The sequence below is a fragment of the Patiria miniata genome, unplaced genomic scaffold, assembly GCF_015706575.1.
Source record: "Patiria miniata isolate m_02_andy unplaced genomic scaffold, ASM1570657v1 HiC_scaffold_24, whole genome shotgun sequence".
Classification (NCBI taxonomy): Eukaryota; Metazoa; Echinodermata; class Asteroidea; order Valvatida; family Asterinidae; genus Patiria; species Patiria miniata.
Window position 1 is genome coordinate 5,814,567 of NW_024037063.1, and position 26,567 is coordinate 5,841,133.

At 40.8% G+C, this 26,567-nt stretch overlaps 1 protein-coding gene across 4 annotated transcripts; it reads right to left on the bottom strand.

Annotated features, from left to right (window-relative positions):
* Positions 1-534: 534 nt before the first annotated feature.
* On the bottom strand, positions 535-26,536 carry LOC119731737 (tachykinin-like peptides receptor 99D). 4 transcript variants are annotated; one of them, XM_038204979.1, is made up of 6 exons: positions 13,493-14,035; positions 6,883-7,810; positions 6,005-6,605; positions 3,803-3,953; positions 1,594-1,790; positions 535-1,356 (listed from the first exon to the last, which is right to left on the bottom strand). In XM_038204979.1, exons 3-6 carry the CDS (start codon positions 6,589-6,591, stop codon positions 1,122-1,124), a joined length of 1,170 nt encoding a protein of 389 aa, XP_038060907.1. In that variant the 5' UTR covers positions 6,592-6,605; positions 6,883-7,810; positions 13,493-14,035; the 3' UTR covers positions 535-1,121. The 4 variants fall into 4 exon arrangements, with proteins under 4 accessions (XP_038060907.1, XP_038060906.1, XP_038060908.1 ...); XM_038204978.1 differs by lacking the exon at positions 13,493-14,035 and adding an exon at positions 26,457-26,536 and having other exon boundaries at positions 6,005-7,810; XM_038204980.1 differs by lacking the exon at positions 6,883-7,810.
* Positions 26,537-26,567: the final 31 nt, after the last annotated feature.

The following is a 26,567-nucleotide window of genomic DNA, read 5'->3' on the forward strand; positions in this document are numbered from 1 at the left end:
CCGTATAGTATTGAATAAGTGATCTTGACGCATCAAATCAGCTAAAGAGCAGCCTCTTTTAGAAGTAAAAATTAAAATAAAATGATTTAAAAAATCAGGTTACCATTACATTTTGTTTGCATTCTTTTGTTGTCTAAACGTCGCCGTGTTGTCTAAACAGTGTACTACGTAATGCACGATTTGCACGCACATTCCCGACATTGTGACGTTGACGTCAGTCATTAGAAGATCATTTTTTGGAGTCATTGCGCCATCATTGCCAGTCTGTAGTTTATCTTTGTATCAATAATTATCAAAACTAATTCTCTATCCTCAAATAATGCTATTTCACATGAATCAAAGGGAGCTCTATACATGAGCACTGCGGTGCGCCTTTGCTATTCATTTGAATCGCGTTCATCGCTTGCTCTGAGCGTACACTGTAATAACAACAAGCGGCAGAATTCTAAATCTCATGAAATCTTTTAGAATCTCATTAAATAATAAATACGGAATAGCACCGTGTATTTGGAATAAGGATATACGGCGTGTGTGCATTGGTAACCCTGAGTATACGATAGGTCGAGAACAGTTGGGATTACAATACCAGGTCACCTGACGCCAATCTTTCTTGGTGAAAAGTAAAGTGCTGTGTTTTACAACGTGTTCGAAATTGGCTCGGTTTAAAACAGTTGTCTACTTGCCGGTAATCAACAGACATGGCGTCACACGTGACGTGGTCAATTCAGGCCCCGCCTACCGACTAAGAATAATTGCATTGCTCGTAGTTTCCCATAGACACGTGTACCGCAACCAAACTACAGTTCGACAAGGCTCTAGTCCCTTTCTAATTAATTAAATTCGGTGGAGGGCCGGTGCACCGGAGTCAACCTTAAGTAAATCGAAAGCCCTCTTTTAAATTCACTCCACAGAATGCAGAGTTTACATGACCATCTAACGACCCCTCTCAGACTGACTAGCGCATATCGAGCGGCCGTTTCTAGGTTACTTGTGTCCCTAGCAACAGCATCCTGGCAACAAAATGGCGGCGGTCTTTCTGATGTCTCATGCAAACTCTGTAATTTATTGGCTGTAGTGATGATAATGAAACAATCAATCCAACTCTCCTTTAAACTGACAGTTTAAAAAATATCTTCTGTCGAGTCCACTACGCTGATCCCCATGATACTCGTCCGACACAAGAGGGCGGGCTTTCCATTAGCGATGTTGCGATTGATCCCTGTGGTCGTCGAGGTTGTCATAGCGCTAGAAGCCGTAGGTGTCAGCGGGATTCGTCTCCCAAGGCCCTTGGGGTCGTTTTGATTCTTACTTTTGGGAATGAGGCAACGAAACACGCGCTTGAAACCAGCTCGGAATCTGGAGTTAAGGCAAACGAACAAACAAACACAATTTGAGACTCCGAATCCTCATATGAAAGAACTAAACAAATTTAATGAATAGAGTTAAATTGTTTTCGAAATATTTATGCTGCAAAAATTCATAATTTGTGAAGAATGAGATTACAATTTATTTGGAACGGGGAAGAGTTTCTCTAGCATCTTAAAAATATGCATATTCATTGCATCAGTTTCGTGACAATTTTGTTGTACATACCTGTCGTTCAGCCAGCAGTAGATGAACGGATTGTACATGGAACTACTCATAGACAGCGTCCAGATAGCAAGGTACACGTGTACAGCGTAAGGCTTCATGTATATGTCATCGTGTAGAAAGGCAAGGAACTGGTAGACGTGCACTGGGAACCAGCACACAGCAAAAACCGCAATGACTAGCACGATCATCTTCACGACCTAAAGAACATGACAACAAAATATCAAATTTATACCAATGTGATTAGATAGTAGAATGCGAGTTATGGAACAAATCTACAAAAACAACAACAACTAGAGAGTACTCAGAGGCGCAAACCTCCGCAAAGGCATATATAATATTTGAATCAATCTATTTTGGTATTTAGTTTTATTATAATTATCATTTACAATGGGCGTTCAGTTTTTGCATATAGATCGGCGTGCACATCAGGGAATTATTTTTTGCATTCATCCATAAGCTTATCTAGCTCCCAGACCCATCTTCTTGAATTTCAATGGTTCTTGATTCTGGAGTGCTGAATGATAACACAAAGCAACCGATGAAAACTGGTGTGCAAATGAATAGATGTTTTCATCGGATGACGTCCGTCCGCCCCCATCTATAAGATACACTTTACTTAATAATCCGTATTAAAGTAAGGAGAAATCCATCATACGGATTTTAAGAAAGACTGGATTTAATCTTGGAATTGCAAATCTTACAAATTGTGGTTTTTACCCAACATGTATTAATAAATTGCATTTCGTCTCTTGCTGCACAAGAATCACAACGTGGATGGACTCAAAAGCAGCGTTCGTTGACAGAATCTCAGCTCATCTGGACTATCTAGCAGACAATCTCTGTCTACACAAACTCTGAGTGACTGTGACATATTCACTCGGCGGGGATTTCATTCATCAGTAAACTCGCGCACCGTTCCCTCCAATATCTTGCCAAAATATAGGCCTGAGTTCGCGAATAATCACCCATGCAAGTGGAGGGTTACTTGACACATAACTGTCAGCTTGTATCAACATCACTGCTGATCCGATTTGAAAGCTTTAATCTTTTGGAACTGTGGAGTGTAAATGAAGCAATATCACTGGCCTTATACCTGACTATTTTCTATATCCGAGTTCCTACATTGTCTACCAACTTGAAAAAAAAAGGTTTCTCCACTCCGAATATCTACGGATTCAAATTTTCTGTTTCGCTCAGAGACAAAAATGCTACACAATCTGTGTACTTTTTCTGCGATATTTTCGTTGAATCTTTTTTTTTCGGGCGGGTTTGAACAAAAAGATAATAAACATTATATATATTTTTTGTATAAGACGCAAATATTATTTTTCGGCTTTCAAAATATTTGGCGCCGACTGTTCACATTGTTTGTTGGGGTTTAAAAGAGAAGTGGGAGGCCAAAAATCGTTAAAACGTACACAATTTGTTACCCAAAAGGTCAAAACATATCTCTAACTGCATTCAGTTTATGATTCTGGTCGAGCAGCCGACCTTTTAAGATGATATTACGTCTTGATGTTTTTCTAAAGGAAAACGAAAACATCCTACCTGCATTCATCACAATACAATGGGAGGGAAAACACTTGCAACTAAACGAGGCTCATTGGGGACGTAATGTGATCATGAACACTGCTGGCAATTTCTATTAATTTCTTTAGCGGGAATATGCGTTCGAGGGACAAAGTCGTCAATAGAATGTTTAACTTTCAAGATGCACAACACTCTTGCCGTATCTGTTTATAAATGGACCTTATGGTCTATAGTCTATACACAAACAAAACTCTTTGGTCAGTCCGTTTAATCACTTTCAGACTTCGAAATTTTCCAGATAGATATTTTTCTCTCAAATATAGGCCTATCACCACTCAGTGTCGTCGAACTGTTTGGTTACAATATTGCTTAGGCAAATTACGTGCGAAAAATTTAGCGAAATTCGTTGCAAAACCTTTTTAAACTGGATGACTTTGATAGCTATATAGTAGCTCAGAACTAGACCCCAAAAATCTAAGACCATTCTCGTTGGTAACTTGTTTCTCTGAGCAGATTTGTGTGTTCATTACGATTCCTTGAAATCGACCCCTTTATACAGTACCCTTAATGACTAGCACTTGCAAGGATCATGCCAACCCACTTGACCCCCTCCCGTTCACTTCCAATTTCCAACTTGACATCTCATTATTATGGTCAACGAGTCCTTCGTGTGGCGTACCTTCCGTTTCGCCTTGAGCTGTCTGGCCCTGTTGGGTATGTACTCCCCCAGCACGTCTCCTCGCCATAGCTTCACACCAATGACAGTGTAGCAGACAGCTAGTGTGGCCAATGGTAGGCAATACAACACCGCGAATGTGGTAATGTTGTACCTGCAACAACAACAAATGTGCATGATCAATACCGTTATCCTGTAGGTAGAGGTCGCACTATAGGGTAGTTATTAAATAACACTTATGTATGACGTCATCCTGCTCGTTGATTTCGTTTTTGCTAGCGTATACTTCTTAATGCTTTCATGAGAGCAAAACACCTGGAATTTCATCATGGCTGCGGCAAATGCAGAATTCTTGATGAGAATGGCCTTGGGAGGTTTATTACAAGGCCGCATCCGTGTCTCTTGTCAAGAGCTTTTGTCTAGTTCCTCGTCCTTGGTAAATACGTAGGGAAATTACGAGGACAGTCTTAGCCGCAACTCAGGACGAGGTCCGTTATGGACACGACCTAATTCTACCAGACAGAGAGATGTAGTGATACCAAGGACCACACTACTAGAAAAAAAAAACTATATTGGCCCAAATTTAAGCTCGGTCCGTCTCAAGTCATGTTACAACGTACTCCAATAACGTCATATATGTACGGGATTTTGACACATTCAGACTGGTGCCGAAGAGAATGCAGTCAGTATGGTGCAACAGCGCTCAGGTGAGCAAGGCCGTGCCTGACTCTCTGTTGTATTTCATCTTTCTCTGATAGAAAATGTTTCTCTGAGGGGACCCATGTGGTAAAAAAAATAATGAAGCCTTGTTCAATTGGGGCGTCAGTGTTTTGATAACCGTTGTCTTTGAGATATTGCCTTTTCTCGCCCCAAGCGCCACATCGATCTGCACAGCTTCCTAATTGGTTCGAATTACATGACAAGTGGAAAGATCACACCATCCTCACAGGAATCGCCGGCTTTTATCAACATGAAACAAACTTGTCCCCCGTGCGTGGCATAGAACTGATGAAACCAGTCCGTTTCCTTTTACTGATATTTCATGGCGAGGCTAACAAGTACTGTTTTCTGAAAAGATGTAATTCCTCAGAACATGTCATCATAAATTTGAGACCTCAGGCATTTGTGCTTGCCTGAGGTGAGGAACGAAATGTGAAACATTAAGCTCACTAGACATTTAATTCTGACGAGTTTTGACGAAGAATTCGCTCTTTTCACACTTCGCCATTGGGCATGCAGAGCCTCGATCTGGCAACTTTACACAATAACAAAAAGCCGGTTCAGTGATCTGAACTCCGACACGGGAATCACTGAACCGGCTATATTTATTGTGTAAAGTTGCCAGATCGAGGCTCTGCATGCCCATGGCGGAAGTGTGAAAAAGCGAATAGAGTCGTTCGAGCATTTTATATTTATCTGCTTTGCGCAGAAGCAACAGTGCTAAGGCTGGAGTATTCATCTTGCTTTAGCGAGGTTTCTTGGGTAGGCCTATAGCTGAAGAACGACCCAGGCCTATAGCTGAAGAACGACCCAAGCCTATATAGCTGAAGAACGACCCACTTAATCACGAATAAATGACGTGAAATCATCAGTTTTATAACCTCCCTTTAAACTGTTAGTTGACCTTTTATTGGCTGAGCAAACATGCTATAACGTTACCATCGAGACAGGGTACCATAATTATAAACTCATTCTCTGATTGGATCAGACCAACTATCGCAGTCTCTTGTTTTGCATGATAACTAAGACTCTGTGTCCAAATTTTGACCCTTTGTAGAACCACAAAATGCCGCATCTATGTCACCTTATGGTGTTGAAAAATTCTGACATTAGTAGTGAGTGGTACCGTCTGTGACACTGCTTTATCATAGAGCAGCCACGATACAACTACATCCCTCTGCCATGAAACTAGGCAATTTGAGTGAGGTTCTCCGATGTCGTGTGAGGTTCCTATGGGAGGTTAATTAAGTGGTATGTGTCTTGACGCCACATGGCTAAAGTACTTTCTGTGGTATATGTTTAAGGTCATATAGGGTAAATGAGGAAAATGTCGATATTTTAATGGTACCAATGTTTAAACGTGTTACTCCCACGATTCCGTTTAATAATAGGCCTATGTGCCCTCTTCATGGATGAAGTTAGGAGATAAGACTATTTAGTTGAACGGCTCCAATAAAAAAGAACAGGGTAACACATATAACTTACGTAAAGTCAATCTGGTTGAGTACTCCGTCCGGCCAGACCACCATGCATTGTCGTTTGGTCACATCTCCGACGTAGGTGAAGGAAAAGATCCTCGAGTAGAATAAGAGAGGACTGGCGAAGATGGAGGCGCCTCCCCAGATGACTGCGATCATAAAGACGATGTAAGACTTGGAGAGACGAGGCAGGAGAGGGTGGACGATAGCACGATAGCGATCCACCGAGACAGCAACAAGAGAAAGCACGCTGGCAGCCACGGACACCGTTCCAAAGAAACGCGCCACTTTGCACATAGCGGCACCTAGAGCCCAATTCTGAGTCACGATGTAACTTGCTAGGAAAGGCATGCTTAAGGTGGCGATCAAGGCATCAGCCACGGCCAAGTTCAACAAGAAGTAATTAGTCACTGTTCGCATTCGGGGATTGGTGGCCACGATCCATATGACAATGAGGTTACCCCCCGCAGCGATGACCATGATGGCAGTGCAGATGATGGTCCACGCCACGCGCGACTCATTGTCCATGTTGTGAACGAAGGTGAAATTGACGACGTTGTTGTCTTGTATTCCGCCACTGTTTTGACCTCCCATGATTCTGATCAATTCTGTCTTCCGATGAGCAACAAAATCAATAGTCACTGATAAAACTACACACACACACTTTCTTATAATCCTGAATAACTCTGATAAGTCTCTGCTGACGTTGCAGTTGACTTGAATCAAGTTGTAGGTTTAAAGGTGTCCTCCATTCCAGCACTGATTCTATTTTTACAGAGTTTGCACTATATAGAGTTCAGGCTATTACATTTAGGTTCAATTCATGGTTCAATTCAATAGCGTGAACGTCAAAACTCTATCTCACATCTCCAAACACCAACTTACTTCCATGGAAACACGCTAATATTTTCGTCCTGTCGTCCGCGAACGAACTGTTTTGACAAGCATCTCCCTGTCTTCCGTTTTATTTATGAAGTTGTTCTACTTATTCAGCATATCGGCCCGAATTTCCCCTGACGACAAGACTCCTTATCCTATCGAAATATCACCGGTGTCGAATTCTCCGCACTTCATTTGAGAATTCATTCTCATTGTCAACATTCCCGTGGTATTCTCTTTGATCCGATTGGACGACACTGTGATGACGTCACACGCGCAGGCGCAGAAAGCTCCGCGGCAAGATTTATACAAATAAAGCCACGTGGGATGAGTCAACGTCCGTGCATGAACCATACACTCATAATCCTCATCATGGCGATTGAAGCAATCTACAGTGGGTGTAGAAAAGCCTGATACCGTGGTTTGATACTCTGTTAATTCGTCAAATAAACTTCCAGTAGGCGTATTTTATTTTTCTTACAGGTATATAGGGACCTGTGGCTAGGTTATTGTTCGACTTTGAAGGCGATCATGTTTTCACCATCCGAGCCTTCCGTGCCTCTTTCTGAGGTATCGATTTCCTAATATCAGCCACAAGTTGACGAGAAACCCCTTTATGAAATAAAACTGGGGCCAGTCGGCGTGGCGGATCGATATATCCAGCGAGCGAGTGAGTGGGTTCGGTGCAGGGTAGTTTAATCCCTGAGTGGGGCTCTGGGCACTATGCGGGCGCGCTTCTCCAGTCGAAACGTTCCACGGCACTGCATAAGCTAAATTCTAGCTCGAGAATTGAAACAGGAAATCTTGAACAGCCCAGTCCTTTTCTCTCACACCTTGACCGCCGAGCAATAGATAAATTCTCCGGAGAACGGGGAGCACGCTTTGCAGGGCAGCCTGACCAGTCAACCGGGACGTGAACGGGCGAAGCTGTGACCTAAATCAAACGAGACAAGACGAGACACACATTTAAAATACCTTTACGGAAAGAATTCATTGAAACGTTTCCGTTCCCGCCTGGGAATGGAAACATCCGGTGTTTAATTTCCCAGAATGGGATTTGACTTTCCTTTCTATAAATACAGAGACATCAAATTGATCGGAAAGCGTGTCCAATTCACGCAATCACGCTTAGCACCCTGAGTGCACCGGAAACGATTTTTTTCTAAACAGTTTCTCTTGTATAGAATTGCAGCTACAGTTAGTTGATCATTTGAACAAGTCAGTGTACCAGATATTCAAGTCTGACTTGCGACGGGCGCGTATAGGTTTTCAAAATTCACATTGCACAACAGTGCATTTACGTGTCACATTCTATGATAAACATTGAACAAGCGGGCAATGTTTTCGTTGCCTAGCTTGCAACGGGTTCTAAAACATTGCAATGTAACAATTTATTGCCTCGACAATTAAAAACCTCTAACAAATTGACAGACTCTAACAAATTGACAGACTGAAGGAGAACGGTTGTCTTGAATGTCACCTCAATGTTTAATGTCTTATAATTGCCAGCATCAAGTACGGTCTCATCATCTCTCCAATGTGCAGCGAGTTGCCGTAGGACACACCATTAAAGCCATTCTGCGCACGTGCTTCTAACGCAACGGAAGAGCTCAAAACTTTCCCGGGGATCACCTAATTGCCACACCGCGCGCTACGCGCCACGCGCCTCTAGGGGCCTGGGATAACTTCGTATCAACCTTTTTTTCTTTACCCATTTAATCACTCCCGGAGAAGTGGCATAAATTTGTCTTGTATTTCACAACCAAGCATCGACAACCGGTGTCGGTTCCGTAAGGAATCTTGTCGGCGCGACTATAGGAAATGCGCAAATTAATTAGCCTCGTTAAAAAGTCTGAATTGCGAGACTCAGCTGTAGTCGCATTTCAAGCCGTTCGATTCGCCTAAGGCACGAAACCATATCCCTAAGGAGTTTAAGGAGAAATTTACAACTCGTTAAAATATCGACCTTGATTCTCAGTGTCTCACAACTGAAACCAAGTGATTGGCATTCGATTTCGTCTGTCTTCGATCCACACGGAAGTATCTAAACCACAAAACCTGAATACTAACTTACAGTAGGCGATTTTGGGTTTTTTTGTAAAGAAATGAAATGAAGTACGGGATTGATTTAACCAAAGTTTAGCTAATTGTCTCTTTATTAACCAATTATATATTGGAAATCTACCACAAACAACCTCCTTTTTTCACTCTTTACGCTAATAAACCTTCCTGCGCATACTTAGATAGAGCCAGTGTTGCGGATGTTCAGATAACTAGGAAATAAACCTTTATTTTGCTACAACGAAGGTTTCCCAAAAATGTTCCATATTCATTGTCTTTGCACAGCTCTAAAAAGTCCGTTTGTTTCCGGGAAAATGGTGTTGTTTTCTTCTGTTAACAATCTCTTGATTAGGTACAGTCCTGACTATTTCAAAAGTCAAATCGTCGTGACGTGCGCACTCAACCCTCATTAATTACTCGATCTCAGAGCTGACCTGAGTATTCTGTCTTACAGCGTGATGACTCGTGCGCGCTGGAGCAGCAAAGTATCTTAGGCGAAGTTACCGCTTCGATTACAAGCAAAACATGTGTGGCTACGCGTGTAATGAATTCCCAAGGGTGGTGTGGTCACATCAAGGGAGAGAGAGATATACCGACTTAACGCTCTGCTGTGATTAAAGGGTGTGACAAACTGACAACATTCCAAGGAGAAAATTTGGTTGTGAAATTTATTTAAATTTAAAGGTGCATATACTTAATATACAATTCGAATCCAATATTTGTTGTACCAAATCAATCGTGATGTAGGCCTATGTGCAGAAAAATATGCAGAAAGAGGCAACTTTCTTTCGACAAGAATGCTCACTGAATTGTGCGCGCTAATCTATCATCAATCGCTCATCTCCAGGGAGAATGGAAACGAGGCTAGACTCTGTTAAACTGCTAAGAGTCTATCAAGTGACCGTAGTCTGCCAATGTGGTCTCGTTTTCAACCTCGCTGACAATACAATGAGGTAGGCTTATACATTGCACTAACGGCAAAGTCAGTAAGCGTATGATACGAAATGGCACCGAACATTGCAGAGGCTGAACACAGTTCGGTATCTAGGGCAGCCCAACGTCATGCATGCAGCAAATGCAGCAAATCCTATTATCAATTTTCCCAATTTTGCTCATCTGTCCTCGCCTCCTCGCCTGGCATTCCTACGCTGCCTGACACCATCTTGTCAATCAAGACGACAGGTTACCTAAATGCAAATACTTCACATTTTGGAAGCAGCTGTGTGCGCGGGACGCTGATTGAGTGACTGTCTGCAATTATGATAGTTGATGAGGAGCGCTGATGAAAGATGATTCAATGAAATGCATCATCAGAAAATTGGTTACAACTTCAGAAAATTTAAAAACAGGAAATGCGTTTACGGAAACAGTCGCACTAGTTTCCGTATAAGTTATACATCAATCATGGTAAACGGTCTAAACGGCCAGATCAATGTAAATCCGAACCAGGATAAAGATATATTTGATATTGACACACTAAAATAAACATTAATCATTTGAAATGGCGTTAGCTGTTCCTTTATTTTCCGGCAATGTCAGTCAAATTTACAGAATTAAAACATGTTCGATGATTATATCAGCCATTTGCAAAAAAAATCTTTATTCGTGTCGAAGCTTTTAATGGCATCGCGTTTAATACCAATGATAACTTTCACAAGTTGGTCTCATGTTTTAATTTCAAAGGTTTTTACACTTTTTCGACAAGCAAGACATTAAACTCAATACGAGATGCAATACGAAGTTTCAACTCGTTTGGGAGTATGAGTGGAGACATTTAATTTTGACTGCTGCAAATTGCGAGAGAGAAGAAGAGAACGGGAAACATGATCATCTCATAGCTGCGTAATACACCATAAAATGAGGCGCAATCGTGTAGGAAGCCGCAAGTGCTAACCTTGTTTACAGCACGTTTTTCAGCGTACGCGCGGTCGCTTTCCGACGAACAAAAAGAGTCTCCGTGTCCCGAGAAAGCCTTGGGGAAACAACCTCGTTCCCGGAAGTCAAGATTGTTGACATAACTCTTTTCTTTCAAAGAGGTATTCAGTCGTAAAAAGCTTGAAGCGAGCTGCGGAAATCTAAGAATGCCAATGACATCGATTGACTTAAGTGCATTTAGGATATTTATCCCTTGTCGGTGTGAAACAGTTCATTAGCTTAAGGTTATTTTCTGGGACTGTTTATACTGATATCAACTCCTAATGGAAGTAATTGTGCGCACGGGTTTGAGAAAAAAAACTGCGCCGAAAGTATTCAAAGGCTTGTGCTAAACACGGTGTTTTCCATGTCTTCCTTTTATACCAAAAGGGCAAGCTCAAATAGGCCCATCGCTGCTAACAAGTTTTGTTTTTATCTAATTCCATAAGCTTTTGGTAACTTATGCCGTCAATTGAACAGAAAGATAACAATACATTAGTTGGCCTTGAAGGGATGACAGGGGGAAAAATAAAAATAAGAATGAAGAAGAGATTGACTTTTATGTTCTTATTTATGAATCTTCAACGCACTTTTCTTGAGAATTTATCCGATATTTGAAAAGAAATTTAAAGCAAATCTTTTCGGGAACATTTAAAAGTTTTACTCGCATGACAAGCGGGAGTAATACGCGCAAATGTAGCCAAACCAACTCCATATCGGAATTAGTATTATACCCAGAGAAGTATTGTTGATTTTACTCTTTTCTAGATGTTGATACTCCATCGGGCATGCACCTTTGCAATCTGATTTAAAAAAAAAAATCAGTTCAAATGCAATCTGATTCTTTCCTTTATACCTTTGACCCCTTTTATTGGCTCTTGCACGGCTTTCAGGATCTACTTCTCAGTAGTCTCCTTGTCTATTGTCCGTTCAACCCACCAAATATTTGACAAGAAGTGCCACTGCGCTTTCCACTAGCAGCGGATTTCCCGCGAAATCTAATTTGCAGGGAGCATGCCAGCGCGGGTGGATGATACCCGTCCCCCGCCAAATCTCCCCAAAATGCGTTTGGAACGATTCCCAGCCGGGTTGTTTACCGGTAAAGCCGGGATTTAGAGACGAGGAAATTGATTCCATTCGATGAAATTCCTGCACTGACGTTACCAGTCATCTAATTCCTTGAGTCTCCGAGTACCGGAGCTCATAACATTTCCAGGATTTGAGGGGAAAAGGGTTTTCACTTCCTAGATGGGAAGGATTACTTAACTCTGAATCGGTATACAAACTGTACATGTTATATTTGTTTTCCCCGAAGAACAGCCTACCTAATGATTAATAAATGAAGTAAGCTTTTCCATGTAGTAAACGTCATGACGAAATGTATATATTATATTCATAAGGGTTTGATGATTATTCATTATGGTGCAACTGCAGGGACGCGGTTATCTTGAATGCTGACCGTGACGACAATCAATGCTTTTGCAGTACGGAAGACGGATAGTGCCACTCAACGAGTGTGAATATATATATATTTTGGGGCGTGTGAAAATATTTTTTTGTACAGCGGTCGCCACTTATTATGTGGCGGCCGCCAGATAATAAGTGGCGGCCGCTGTACAAAAAAATATTTTCACACGTAGGCCTACAGAAAAAATATATTCACACTTTTTTATGTGGCGGCCTTCAGACAATTATTATAAGTGGCGGCCGCCACATAAAAAAGTGTGAATATATTTTTTTGTACAGCGGCCGCCACTTACTATGACGACTTATGTGGCGGCCGCCACTTATTATCTGGCGGCCGCCACATCATAAGTGGCGGCCGCTTCCGTAGGGCAGTATAGTCCCATCATAATAATCATATATAATAGTCATATTTAACCATCGTTAGTCTGTCTTCAAAGCCTAATTAGTCCTTAATCTGTTCTTGATCATCTAAATGTAAATCTACGGAGATGCAAGAAGGTAAAAATCGTCGAATCTTTTTAAGAGCGCATAATGTTCGGATCGTGACTAGAGGCTCCATTTTTTTAACATCGCCAAAGGGATATCTGATTATTTTGTTACACTGAAAATAGGGCATGTAAATTTGATAAAAAAATATATGAATAGGACAATATTGGTGTGTACTATACATGCCAACAATGTTTGCGTTTTCAGCTCACGTTGGCATGAAAAAGTATTTGGCTTTACAATCGATATCAGAAAATGCTTGCAATGGTAAAACAAAATACCACTGCAATTTCAAAGAGCCAAATCCTGACGAAGAAGAAAAAGAACAGTCCGACATCATAAAGAACAACCTAAGAATGCCAGCATGTTGTTTGTTTTAAGCCATACAATTTCCATCTTCGTAAGGTTAAAGTACGTGGTTCAGATTTTTCGGGGGAAAAAAAGCGTCAATAAAAATCGAAACCGCAGCAGGTATAACAAATAGCTAATATGCTTGCATTGTCTTGGATCTTGGCTATGAACTATGTTGTTACAAGAACTGATGACTTTAAAATACCAATCTAACACCAACGAAAACATCGATAGTGCCATAAAATACGATTTGGTGAAACATGCATGAGGCATCAGATATTGCACCATCGTGATGCATGAGGTGGGAATTGGGGAACGAGTAAAAATATAATCTTACCTGCTATAAGATGCAGTTTAAACACTTGGTGTTCAGAGAAACCTCCAACAGTGCAGGATAATACTGTCTTGTTGAACTTTAAATCTTCAGGGGTAATTTGGTGTTGTTTTAGCTGCAACGTGTGCTATTCGCGCTTGAGTTGTCTTTACACTGCGTGGCTTGGTTATAGAAGTAGCGCGCATGTAATGATGCGGTGCTGTTATACCAACATGCCGTGTAGAGCAAGTGATGGGGCGTGAGCGATCTCCGCCCGTTGAACTAACTGCGTCACGGCTATACCACGACCCCATGCGTACCTCAACGCGCCAAGTGTCACTCAGAATGTCTTCTCCCGTGTTCCATTAGGTTTTGCAATTGACGCCCACCTCGTGCCGTGCTTGCTCCTGCGGTCTGTTTGTTAGACCAGATCACGTTTCCCTTCTTCCACTTTTTATTCTGAGACTGCGCTTGCTTCCTTCTTCCGCAATATTATACGTGTAGGCAAGTAGAGTCGCTGGTAGATCGTGCATGTGTTTAGAAATACATGTACTTCTACCTTTTGATCCCGTGTTTTAATCTCAACAAAGCGAGGAAAAAACGCTGAAAAAATATCTAGAATTCCTAAATCGCTATCCCTGCAATACCCTGAGACTCACTTGCATTCATTGCAAAGATTAGCTTTTAATCCAACGTTAAGAGCAATAAACGGTCAGAGTATTTTTTGTTCAACTCGGAAAGAGGAATTTCATCGATTGTACCGTCTGCATACTATAGTGTAGGATCCTTAAGTTTCTAACCCCGGCACAATCCGCCTCTACATTTTTTCCTGGCTTTCACTGGACGACCCCACATTTCGTCTTAATTAGTTTTTCTTGCGAGCCTATTGAGGCAGGTATTTCGGATCATATCCTGCTGAAATGGCGCATCATCGAGCGCAGGTTGACGTTAACTGTTTCTGTTTACTTTTAATCTTGTTTTCATCGGACCTAACGCCAAGAATGAATTAGACAAACGACGGTAATCGCAAGACCTTTTTTTGATCCGAGTAAAACGGCATAATTATTGTATATCATATAGGTGCATCTACACCAATACAAACTATTTCATTGCACAGCCAAGGCCCAAAAGAAGACAGGATGAGCCCTTTCTCAGCTGAGAGAAGGTCAATTAGGCCAATTACAGTCTGTGATTAGATTTTCTCGGCGAGCATACTAGTAATTCTATCTGTCGGCTCATTGGAACAAGGTAAATCAAGCAGTGGGAACGGCAAACAGTGACATCAATACACGGCTCTAGGTCAGTGCAGTGCTGCCAATGTTTTCAACCTCAATTCACAGACAGATTAGTGAAGTGGAGAAATCGGCAATGGTACAATGAACGTTTTGTATCATATCAAGGTAATCACAAAGGAACTTCAATATAGAACAAAACATATCTTAGGGTACGTTGTTCTGAAGAACTCAAGATCAAATCAAGCTACAGCCAATTACATTTGATGAAGTTTTACACATTTAAAAAAGTTCCCCAATGGCGTTCCGTGCGTTTTGTTCATGGTAAAATCCATCCTTGATTGGTTTTAAATTGAATCAATAAGAAAGGGAGGTGTTATCAAATTAAAAGAAATTCTAAAACAATTTAAACTTCTTGCGGCTAGTTTAAGGTGTACTCTTCTCCATCATCTTACAGATTCTGAAGTGTACCGTTTTTCAATTGCAAGCGAAGACACGAATTACAATCAACTTAAGCGGTCACTGCGCGCATTTATTCATCCAGATGCTTTTACCCCCGCGTGGGTAATCTTACAATCGCAAAATTATTCGCCTTCAAAAAGAAGGACGCTGAGTTTTGATCAGCTCTTCGTTACGGTCAACGGACGAAGATTCAACTAAATCAATTGGTAATCCAACACTGCGATACCCACCCAAAATGAGTTCCTGAAGTTACTTCCGCAGTGACTTGGGTTACAAAATGATAAATAATTATGTCACTCGTAGATCATGTGCATGATAATGTTCACTGGGAGGCGTTTAAGCAGTGCATTTCAAGCTGGCTTGCCACAGACTATAGGGATGTTTCACAGCAGGAAGATAGAGCAAGGTAGCTTAGACAATCCAATACAAACTGGAACGCAAAATAATGATTTCTGAAGACGAACGGATGCTCATCGACATAAACCGGGCTGAACCTGGCACTGCCGCCACCTCGATCTCACTGTTAGCTATAGACCTTCCCACAGGGACTCCCACTTCACCGTGCAAGCCAATTAGAGCGGCATTAACTATTTCTCATCCGGTTAGGGGTGGTGACGTCACAGGGAGGAGGTAATGCAATAATTATTGTTGTGGTCGGGCTGAGAAATAAAAGGTTTTCGAATGGAGCAACCACACCGTATAACGTACCATATAGAAGAGGTTTGGCTGTTCAACCGTATGATACACAGGGTTCGATTTAATTTTTCAATTGAATAACAAAATAAAAGATAAACATTCGATAACACAAACAGATAAATCTTGTCAATGTTACCGTTTATAAAAACATAATGCACACTATATTCACGACATGTAATTTGAAAGAGTCAAACTGTACAATATATAACATTCAAGTCATAATTGAAGAAAATACAAATGTACTATCAAGCAACACAATACAAAATTTGCTTCGAGTTCAGAGAACCATTGCAGCTAATGTTAGCAAAGGTTGCAGTCCCCGCCATGTATTATACATGTATCACAGGGAAATACACGACAAATGTCTCGATGCGATCTTTGTAAGGAGATAGGATGATGCATATCTGTGGATTGGCGGCGTTAACATCGATACGGACTAATCTATCCCATGAGCCATAGGAAACTGATGGGGCTTCATCTCGGTGAAATTAAATCGCAAAAGCGGCTTTCCGATGCTGTCCAACTTTCACTCACGAGTCACAAGGTTTGCCGTAAAAAAATCCCACAATTCTCAAAATCCAACCGTAATCTCTCCATGTATGAATAGGCAATTTTAGGACTATATTGGAAGTGAAAAAAATAATGCTTTTTCGATGATGACAACTCGTGCTATGAGAATATAAACATCGATGTCTTTAAAATCATCTAAAGAATGCCAACATCCAGGATGTCAGCCGGGGCTGAAAGCAATCTAAACAAATAAAACAACTCGCATGGTACCATTACAGCTTATACAAATTGAATCAAATACATATATCTGCCTCTAAATTTGCAGCTCAGATGTAGAATTTATGAACAATAGCAAACACAAACACACTTTTAAATTTAATTTCCTCTCGACAATTTTGAAAGCGTCCTGCAAAATTTTTCTGCATTCCCACCATTTCAAGGAGTTCCTTTTTACGACTCAGAATGCTCCAATTGAATTAAGGTAATCTGATCCTGTTGACGTCAACACAGCAGTTTGTGTTGATCGTCAAACGGAACTTCAATCAAAGAAATAAAGTTGTCAAGTAAAGTCGAATTTATGCAGCACAATCCAGAGACTGTTATGCGTTTTTATGCCCGAAGCTTCTCCGTCAAAGGCACTGTTTAAAGTCCGTCATATAATGACCAAACACAACCAGCCCCCTTGGCAACATTTACTGTAAATATACCGTGTCGGTTCACAGCAAATCTTTCCCTCTTTGACCGCGACACTTCAGAGTAAACATTCAACTCACTGAAAGTGAAATGTTGACATTTCAAACTTACAAAGGCAACAGCCGTCGACAACAATACTGCTCCAGTGAGTCCCAGGTGCGGAGAGGCAGTAAAACGACAGACAGTTAAGGCAACCTGGCTGGCAAACGGAACTTAATTACTGTACATCTCTATTTTGTTCCGGAGGAAGCCCCAAATAAACTGAACAGTCCGATCTGTGTTTGTCCACAAACACCCAAGGTTCGGTTGTCATTGTAAATAGTGAATGCAAACACTGTAGAATTGTATTTTAAAATATCAGAAAGCTTGTCTAAAATTACTTCAACTACAATATTGGCTTAATACGAAACAAAATGTCACTTATAAAAGGTGGAAGTTGAACACGCATATCAATAAAAACAAAAACCCAGAATGTTTCAATTCTAGTGTCCTTTCTTCATTCAGGTTACTTTAACATTTGTAACGCAGGCTCTGGTTTGTAATCCCTAGCGCGCCCTCTATCGTTAATTGACACTACAAGTACGCCCTCACCTGTGAGAATGCCAAATACTAGTTAATGAATTTGTTTCTGAAGGACATTTTGTAACAATTTTCGCCGTGGATTTTATTTGCTGGTACAAGATTAGTGTCTGCAACGAGAAAACCCATAAAGCTATACTTTACGTTCCACTAGCCAAAACACCTTTCATCTTAGCTTACATATAAAAAGTTAGATGAGGTGTTTTTTCCTCCATTTACCATAATTCTGTCTGCGTCAATTAGAGTGTTCCACAAAATTTGAAAGCTGATACCTTTGACGTGTCCTGCCTGTATGCTTCGCACTAGGCTGCATATGCGTCGCCAATGCATTGCAAAGTTGTCATTGTCATATGGAAATTACACGCCATAAAATGTCTGGCAGGTGAAATGGAACATTAGCGCGTGCTGAAACACAGCAACTGGGAGTTGGCAACACAACCTGCCCTGAGGGTTTCAGTTGGTCGAATTGATGTGGGTGGGTAGCGAAGTCCCGAAGCTGACATGCGTCAGGCAAAATGGAACAAAGCTAAACATTCACTTGGCCAAGGGCAATTTCATCAAGATCGACATTTTCAATTTCCATTTAGATTTTTTTGGCAAAGGGAAGGCATAGACATTCAAGCGCTTTGGTAGCTCCAATTTACTTTACGATCGATCGCAGTATTCATACTTATTTTCACTCATTTTATATTCAGATGCGACAAATAGAGATATATTGTCATCATTTTATCAGTTAGGAATACGAATTGGCACAAAATGGGTCAATCTTAATGGATAATTCTTTAAAACGTTTTTTACTCAACGTTTGATAAATTTTCACACAATAACATTTCTCGATATGTTCTTAGCGCTTGATTTTTGTTGTTGATTTTTCACCAAGCAGCCTAACAACTTTCTAAAACACATTCTAAAACTTTTGATATAGTAATATCTAAATGTCCTCGGCTTTAGCAGATCAGTGGCACACGCATTACTAATTTCATGAAAGGCTTACTATAGTCGTGATAATGTATCATACATTGTAACATTTCCACAACCAAATCATGTGATGGTCTTTAATCACCCGAAATTCGTGGGACTTTCTCATTTCAAGAAAATGTGGTCGTGTCTTCACTTTGTCATAAAGTACCAACTGAATCAATACGAGACCACTTGTCCGTGTTATTAGTCACGTATCATAAAGGCATATGCCATGGTGCTCATCTATAGACATAAACAAAAACGCATAGCAAAGTTGGCTGGTCACACTGCAAAAACTGTGTTAAGCAATTAATTTAAACACTTTTCTAAACACTTTCTTGCTATCAGTTTGTAACTCCCACGTTTAAATACTAGACACGTTTAGTCTGAGGATGGATGGTGTTTAGCAACTGAACATTGATGTTTAGGAATTGAACACATAATGTGAAGCTTCTCAACATGTTTACAAAGTGATAGCAAAATTGTGTTTAACTGCTAGCTCAACACAGTTTGTAGAGTGTACATGTATCTCCATTGTACATATCTATTCTCGATATGGTTCGCGCGATAAGTGCAACATTGTCAAACATTTAAGAATCATTGCATAGAGTATACGTGTCCTTCACATGCAAGGTAGCGATGGTTCGCTTTTTTTCGCCGATGAGGGGGCCTTAGGCGCACGTGCTGAAATATAAATTGTATAAGAATAAAGGAATATAAAGGTTTAACCAATGCTTCGCCCAAGCCGGGTATGATACAAAATTCATTTAGAATGGCACGTACTTTAAAAACTAATGTCATCCCGATTAAATTATCGGATATGATGAATTGAGTCCACTGGCATGGCAAGGACCGACCCTCCGGTGTCAGCGGCCCTTTCACACTAGGCGCCTTTCAATCGAACTGTCCGCGCCATTACTGTACATTTCCCCTTAAATCAAGTTATGGCGGGGAACCAGTAGTGTAATATGGTCTACTTAGAAGGGAATAATTTTGAGAAATGTTAGCAAAGTTCGTGCCTTCGTAAAGGGTCAACAGCCTGTGGTTTAATGCCCTCAATTTAAAGTTAGAACTGAATATTTCCCCCAAGAAAAACATATAACAATTTGGCTTGACTTGTAGTACCCGGCAACAGAAAGTCAGTGTTTTCGTCCGTTTCCGACCTATTCCCCAAGGTTTCTGGCTTTCATAGCAGGTTTTTGAAAAAAGCATTTGAATACGAACTGAATTGATACTTCATAATCTTTTCTGGACGGTTGCAACTGTCAAAAGTTATTAAGACGGTGGTAGCAATTGAAACTGACAACAGCTTACAGAGTTAATCTCTGAAATTGAGTCTAGCGTAGCTGCGAACTTCCACAAATACTTCTTTAGCCGGTAGATTTAGCGTCAGTTCGAGAAATATGAAACTATATCCACACGAAATCTTGCAATAATGAAAATGGGGTACTTTCCGTCCGCTACTCGATCTACACTTCTTTATTGGAATATCCGCGGTGGTAGGTAGAATGGGGGCATGGTGTGAGAGGTAATGGGCAGGTGTGTCAATAGGGCCCGCCAATGTATCGGCTCTGGGGCCGGGTATAGAGACGAGATATCGTAGGGGTAGGCCATCACACGGGGCTGCCTCATTGGGGAATAAGTGGCTTCGCCCCGCATGACGGACTCGCCATGGCTCCGGCCAGCACAAAAATCAGCGTAAACATGGGTATCGGGTTTATCGACGGAATTTTTTTCATTTAGCGAGTGGTTGTCGGAAGTCCTCTGGGAGGTAGCGTTGTATGCGCCCCCCGCGTGATACAAGCCCCGAGGCAACATTCACGCACTAGATCTCATTGGCCATCGAGAATAGAGCTAAGTAATGTGCATGGGTCAGTGTATTTGGCATTGGGTGACTCGTCTCAAGACAAGTTCACACATCTCGAGATTAACTGATATCTTTTGACCTAGATAACAGCGGCGTTATTTTCCTCATGGACAGAAGAAACAAGCTTCGTAAATCAAACCAGAGACACGTATGGATAGCAGTAATCGACGTATCAGCACAAGAGAATTAAGGATGTGTCTCGCAGAACAGATTTCTAAATCCATAAGTAAAAAATAAAAAAACACTGTCTATTGATTTTTTATTTCAAGAGATGACATCTTGCGTTCAATCACAACTTACAGCTTATACAGTGAACTTTCGATAAGTCAAACCTCAAGGGAACAGGTTCAAAGTGACTTAAGCAGAGTTTTGAGTTAATTAAGCAGGGTTGTATGTCATTGTTATTCTACTGAAGGGAATGGATTCTTGTTTGACTTAACAGTTGTTTTAGTTATCAGAGTTTGACTTATCGAGATTTCACTGTACTTGGAAACTAAATAAAAACCTTTTTTACCCCGGGCTAAGATATTGCACTGTTTTGCATTTTGAAGTTTTGATGCTCATTTTTTTTTCAAATTCTGTTTAAAAAATTCTTACTTCACTAAAGCCTTTCTTATTTGTTTGAGATGCGAATGCAATTCTTGTTTTTTTTTCTCTACAAATCATTCGGATCAAAACCAGCTTCATGAGAAAAACCCTCGTCGAGCCAAAATGAAATTAAACCAACACGTGTGTGATGAATCACTTGACCAGCAGTACCAGTATTGGTACAATGTGTTGTGAAACAAACACTATTAATGTTTTTTTTGTATGAATACATACTTATTGTCTTGAATTCTCATGCAATTACAGCCTACAGTACTGTCAACAAAATAGCATAGCAATTTATTCATCATGGACCAAATCCACGAGGGCATCCTTGACACCAAAACATTCCTTCCTTTAAGGGAACCCAAATAAACCCAGTGTTTTGTAGACGCTAGACGAGGCGTATACAATAACAGGTTTCTGACGCGTGGGCGGAGAAAATCAGATTTGTTTTTAGGTATAACACCGCCCACGCCATGAAGGTATATGACTAGATATACGACTCCTGCCAGATCTAATCCTAGGTGTAGCGAGCACGTACCCGTCAATAATTCACGACAGACACTTTAGTATCACTCCACCGAGCAGATATATTCATGAAACGATTTTCGAATTTTTATCAAAGTGTTATCTTTTCCGTACGCATCGCTTGTTCAACGTAAAGGTTATAATCGTTTAACACAAGGGCAGCGGTTACAAGAGTGGACGATAAAATATAAATGCAGATAAAACGGGCATTAAAGGGGCATTACGGCCTGAAATCTCCGAAAACAGTTTTGGATTGTTTTTTTATCCTATTTCAAAGGTCTGGTTGACAGGAAACTAACCTAATATGTCTAACCGTTCCCGAGAAAAGACGGAACCCTCCGGTTGTTTACATCATGCCGTATTTGTCATGGGATTAAGGGCTCTTTCTAGCGTTCTCGGCGCGGTGACAGCATCAGACTGGTGCGGCAATTATAGCTGCGTAATTTGATTATTCTAAAACAATAGCGGTGGGTTTTCACCCAAAGAAGTAAAAATTTTCACTAAACCAATGAACATACACACCTTTTGGAGAAATGTTTTCAAAGGAAAATACGTGATGCTGGAATTACGACTAGCACGATTTTTCGGAGTCGAAATTTTGACCCCCGAAATTCGTTCTCGCGCACCATCGCAAGAATAACTCAAAACGCCCAATTATTAAGGTATGGTTGTGTGGATGTTTATATCCTACTTTTTAATGCTCTTTTAAATAAAAACGTTTATGCACTGTTAAATAAGATCATAGCTTGTAATTGCAGTTGTCTTTTAAATCTCAAAATTGTAAAGACCTACAGTTTTGTTTATTATTTTGGAAAACAAAACAAACAAAGAATGGTCTGTTTGATAAAAAAAAAAATACTGTTGGCCATACATATTTTAATGGTTTGCACACGAAAAGACCTTCAGACCCATTATTCGACAGTTTTGGCAGAGTAAAGCGCAGAGCATATAGAGGCAAACAAGACATTAGGAGGTCCACCGTGTCACACCACAGGGGACAAGGTGGACAATATTTCAGTACTATTAGCATCCATCGACCGATATGAAGAGAGTGCAGAAGGCCGAGGGCTGATGAAATGGAGTGTGTCGGTGGGGAAACGAGACGAGTAAAAGGCCTCTTTGCTATGGCAGCTTTGAAATTAAAGATGAAATTGAGTGACTATCACATAATGCCGTATTTACTCACGCATCCATGAGAAGTTAACGTTTTAGTGTGGTGCATGAGGTACAAAACTCGTGAAAACTGTGATGTCATTGATTGTATTTAAGGATGGTATAGCAAAATACTTTACAAATTATTCAATATTTTGATATCATTGACAATAAAAAGTGGCTATCGCTTTGGTGTTCTGAATAATATTCTTAATTCCTAATTTCCTCTAGTCAGAGTTTATGAATGTATATATCAAAATACATATTGAAAGTCTTAAAAGTTCTCATGCTCATAATTTGATACCGTAGTTCACAATAATATGCCCTTGATGTCTTGTGGGCTAGTGACCGCAAACTGGTCGGTTCCATGTTGCATGCATGCCGCATGGAGGTAGGAAACACCTCCATGCATTAACAGACTAGTTCTTTAGTAAAGTCAATCTTAGCCAATACATTATCTTGCAGTACACACGGAACATTACAGATAGAGCATCTGATCAGATAATATAACCTATACATCAAAGGAAGTCAGGACTTGGGAATAAAAGTCTATCACCTGATTGACACCAAAAACCTCTTTTCAATCTACCAAGATCCCTTTCACCCAACAGAAACCGTACACGTTCCCATACAATCTGGATTTAGTCTGGCCGCCGGGCACCGTTATCTAATCCATACAAACGAATGACACCACTGTCCCGCTATAGGGCGTCTATCGCTCCAGAATCTACAGGTTTATCGGCACTAAGGAAATTTGAAACTGAGTCTGCTCCCCGCCTCGGGACTTCGCTCGAGAAATACGTAAATGCTACGCAATGCGTCTGGGGAAGGAACTCTGGGTAATCTAGGTAATTGAAGTGGCTTGTGCGGAAACTGTATTCTTTGCCATTGTCGAACTTGGTTCACCGAAACGAAGCTGTCAGTAACATGACCAGTGTGGAGCGTTATGAACTGGGGGTTCAGTGTACTGAATCGGTGGGCGATGAACAACCTAAGTCCAGTCACAGTCACTGGATTAGATATCTCGCTGCCAGGTTGCACGATTGATATGGCAGTTCTTACGTGCACTACGTGCGCCTACGCTGAGCATGCAGGCATACATCTGCCTTGTGCCGCCATTGGCATTTCCTACTGAATCAAAACATGTCAATTCAAATAAGTTTCAAGGAAACTCCTTGCTATCTAAATCAATACAGGTATGCATTGGTTATGACATATACGGTAGCCTAGTGGGGATGGAGATCAGATTGGTATTACGGTTTCTTGGAGTTGTGCATCTTTGTAGCCCTGGACAAGTGAGTCATTAGCCTAACGGAAGACGACTCCGCTTTTTGTATTTTTGGTGAACACGTGAGTGCCCAGCAAATAGACTTGCTGCAAAACCTTATATGATTATGTGTAAAACCTACAAGCAGGTTTTTTTTCTCCCAATGACAAAAAGCGCAAGTGCACTGGCCTCCCCAAATGACTGTTTTTTCCCAGGTATACAACTGATTAATCGTTTTTGCCTCAGTCTATAAAACCCTACCAAACACTAATCTAAGCCAATTACAAGAAGTCAATTCATAATCCCTTTGTCTCCACTGTAGCGCCCTCAAGCGGTGTATAATTATTCCTCGCGTTCTATTACTAAGCTGTCCCCTGCCTGCAATGCGCAACAGCGGCTTTAGGTAATATTTTATTGTGCTCCGGTATACGGTCTTTGTTACTCGTTTTTGAAATTGGTAACTGGAGCCCCGAGCTGGGTAACCTAAAATTAGTCTACTTATCGAGCGGAAATTCTTTGCCTGAAGACTAGCCTACATGTCAAAAAGCACGTCTGCGTTTTTACGGTTATTCACCTAAAACTGTTGTTAGATAGAACAGAGATATTAACGTCGATAAACAGTGTTGACATGGCGACAGATGAAGTGCCAAGCAAGGTTGACTGTATTCTCAGAGATTTGTATTATTATTAATCCTATGTAATCGGAGCAACAATGAGCAAGAATTTGATCACTTTTCTGAAAAGTGATCAGAAAGTCACCTTGAAAATCTAACTTTTACTTTGAAAATATATATATGAACAAGTTTAGGTCTGAAAATAATAAGTGACCGTTTATAGTTGGATTCCTAGCAAAAATAAAATCTGAACACTTTTGCATTATGCAGAGTGGTTAATACTGATCGTGTTGTCGGCATAAACACTTGATGACAAAATTAACAAAGTCAAAAGACTTCAATGCGTTGCGCTGCCACCATAGATGGTTGCCACACCCGGTCCTTGAATTAACAGGGCGCCACCAACGAGGTACCTCTGTCTGACGTAACCTTTCGCTCGTACCCCCGCCCTGCAAACAGGACGCTGGGATACTCTGATGAATTCACGCCCTGATTGGTTGGATTTTGCGTGACCTGTGACCTGCGCGTCATCACGGTCATCTCCAAGGTTTGAAACGGCCGTTAAGACTGATTCATTTCTCTTTTATTCCAGTTTAGAGACGTTTTTATTTCGTTGAAAAGCGTAATAATGCAGGAAATTCTGTAAAACTTATCTGTGTTGTAAATGTACGATTCCTGTCACTTGCTCAGGCTCCGTTTCGAATCACGAACGGTCGGATTGCATTATGCGACGCTCAAAATTGTATCCACTTGATCCGCAATGAAACATAAATCACATGCGGTATGGAATGTGCGCATTTCTATGGGAAGTTTTCGGATAGCATTTGCGCACATTGTCTAACTTCGGTCTTGAACAGCTGCAGCCAGATGCTTTATACATAGGTCATAGGCCACTTCCTTCACAAGATTCTGTGAAGCTCATCAGCGTATCCCAGCGTCTTGTTTGCAGGGCGGGGGACGAGCGAAACGTAACCTGAGCGCTCGAAGGAGGACGCACTTCCATGAGAATAGAAAGAAAAAAAATATTTATCCCTATAATTTTACCTCCTGTAGGAAAACCAAAGAAACAGTCCTGCAAACAAGTTCTGTGTTTCAACGAGAAAATCAACGCATCTTCGCCTAATTAAACTGTCAAATGCGATTTTTAATTGTAAGTTCTGCTGTTCATTGTCTCCTCTTCTTCAGGCTTGCGAGCTACTGTGCCTATATAGGGCGCTTTTGAGAAATCCTTGGTTTCATTTCCGGAAATAGTTAATAATAATAATAATTTCACTCTCTATCATAAACCGTCATGTGCATGCCCAAATTAATGTATATATATTTGGTAATGTTGCTGTTCATCTGCTGAAAACAACTTAAGTTCTCCACACATGATGAACCAATTTTACGCTTGCGAGATTCATCGTGGGCGCACGTGGACCGCGGACCGTGTGAGTTGAAGTGCGCCCTCAACAATGAAATTACCGAGCGCAAGTGAGGGCGCACTTCACATTATTAGGGCTTTTAAAAAGGTTTTTTTTTTTACACAAATTTATTGCTATTTTTTGCAAAGAAATGTTAGCATAGTAACCTCGAGTCATACATCTCTCTTCGGTCAAACTATTTTGTACAAAATATGACTATTGTATTTGTAAGCAAGAATACATGAATATAAAGCGAGACTTCAGCGCCCACAAACTGCAAACTAATAAAAGGTACGAAAAAAGGCGGGAGTAAAAATAATAATTATATTATTGTTAAAAAGGGGTAGAAAGGGAAGTTTTTTAAGGGAGGGAATCTCCTTAAAAAGGCCAAACTATTAACAAATGCTAAGAAACAAAATAACTAAAAAAATACTTACCTCTCGGCCGAATGAAACTCCACATTTTTATTTCCGAAATTGTACTTGACATTTTGTCATTGCCTTTTATTAACTCAACTTCATAATGCATCTTTCGCAGCATCACGTGAT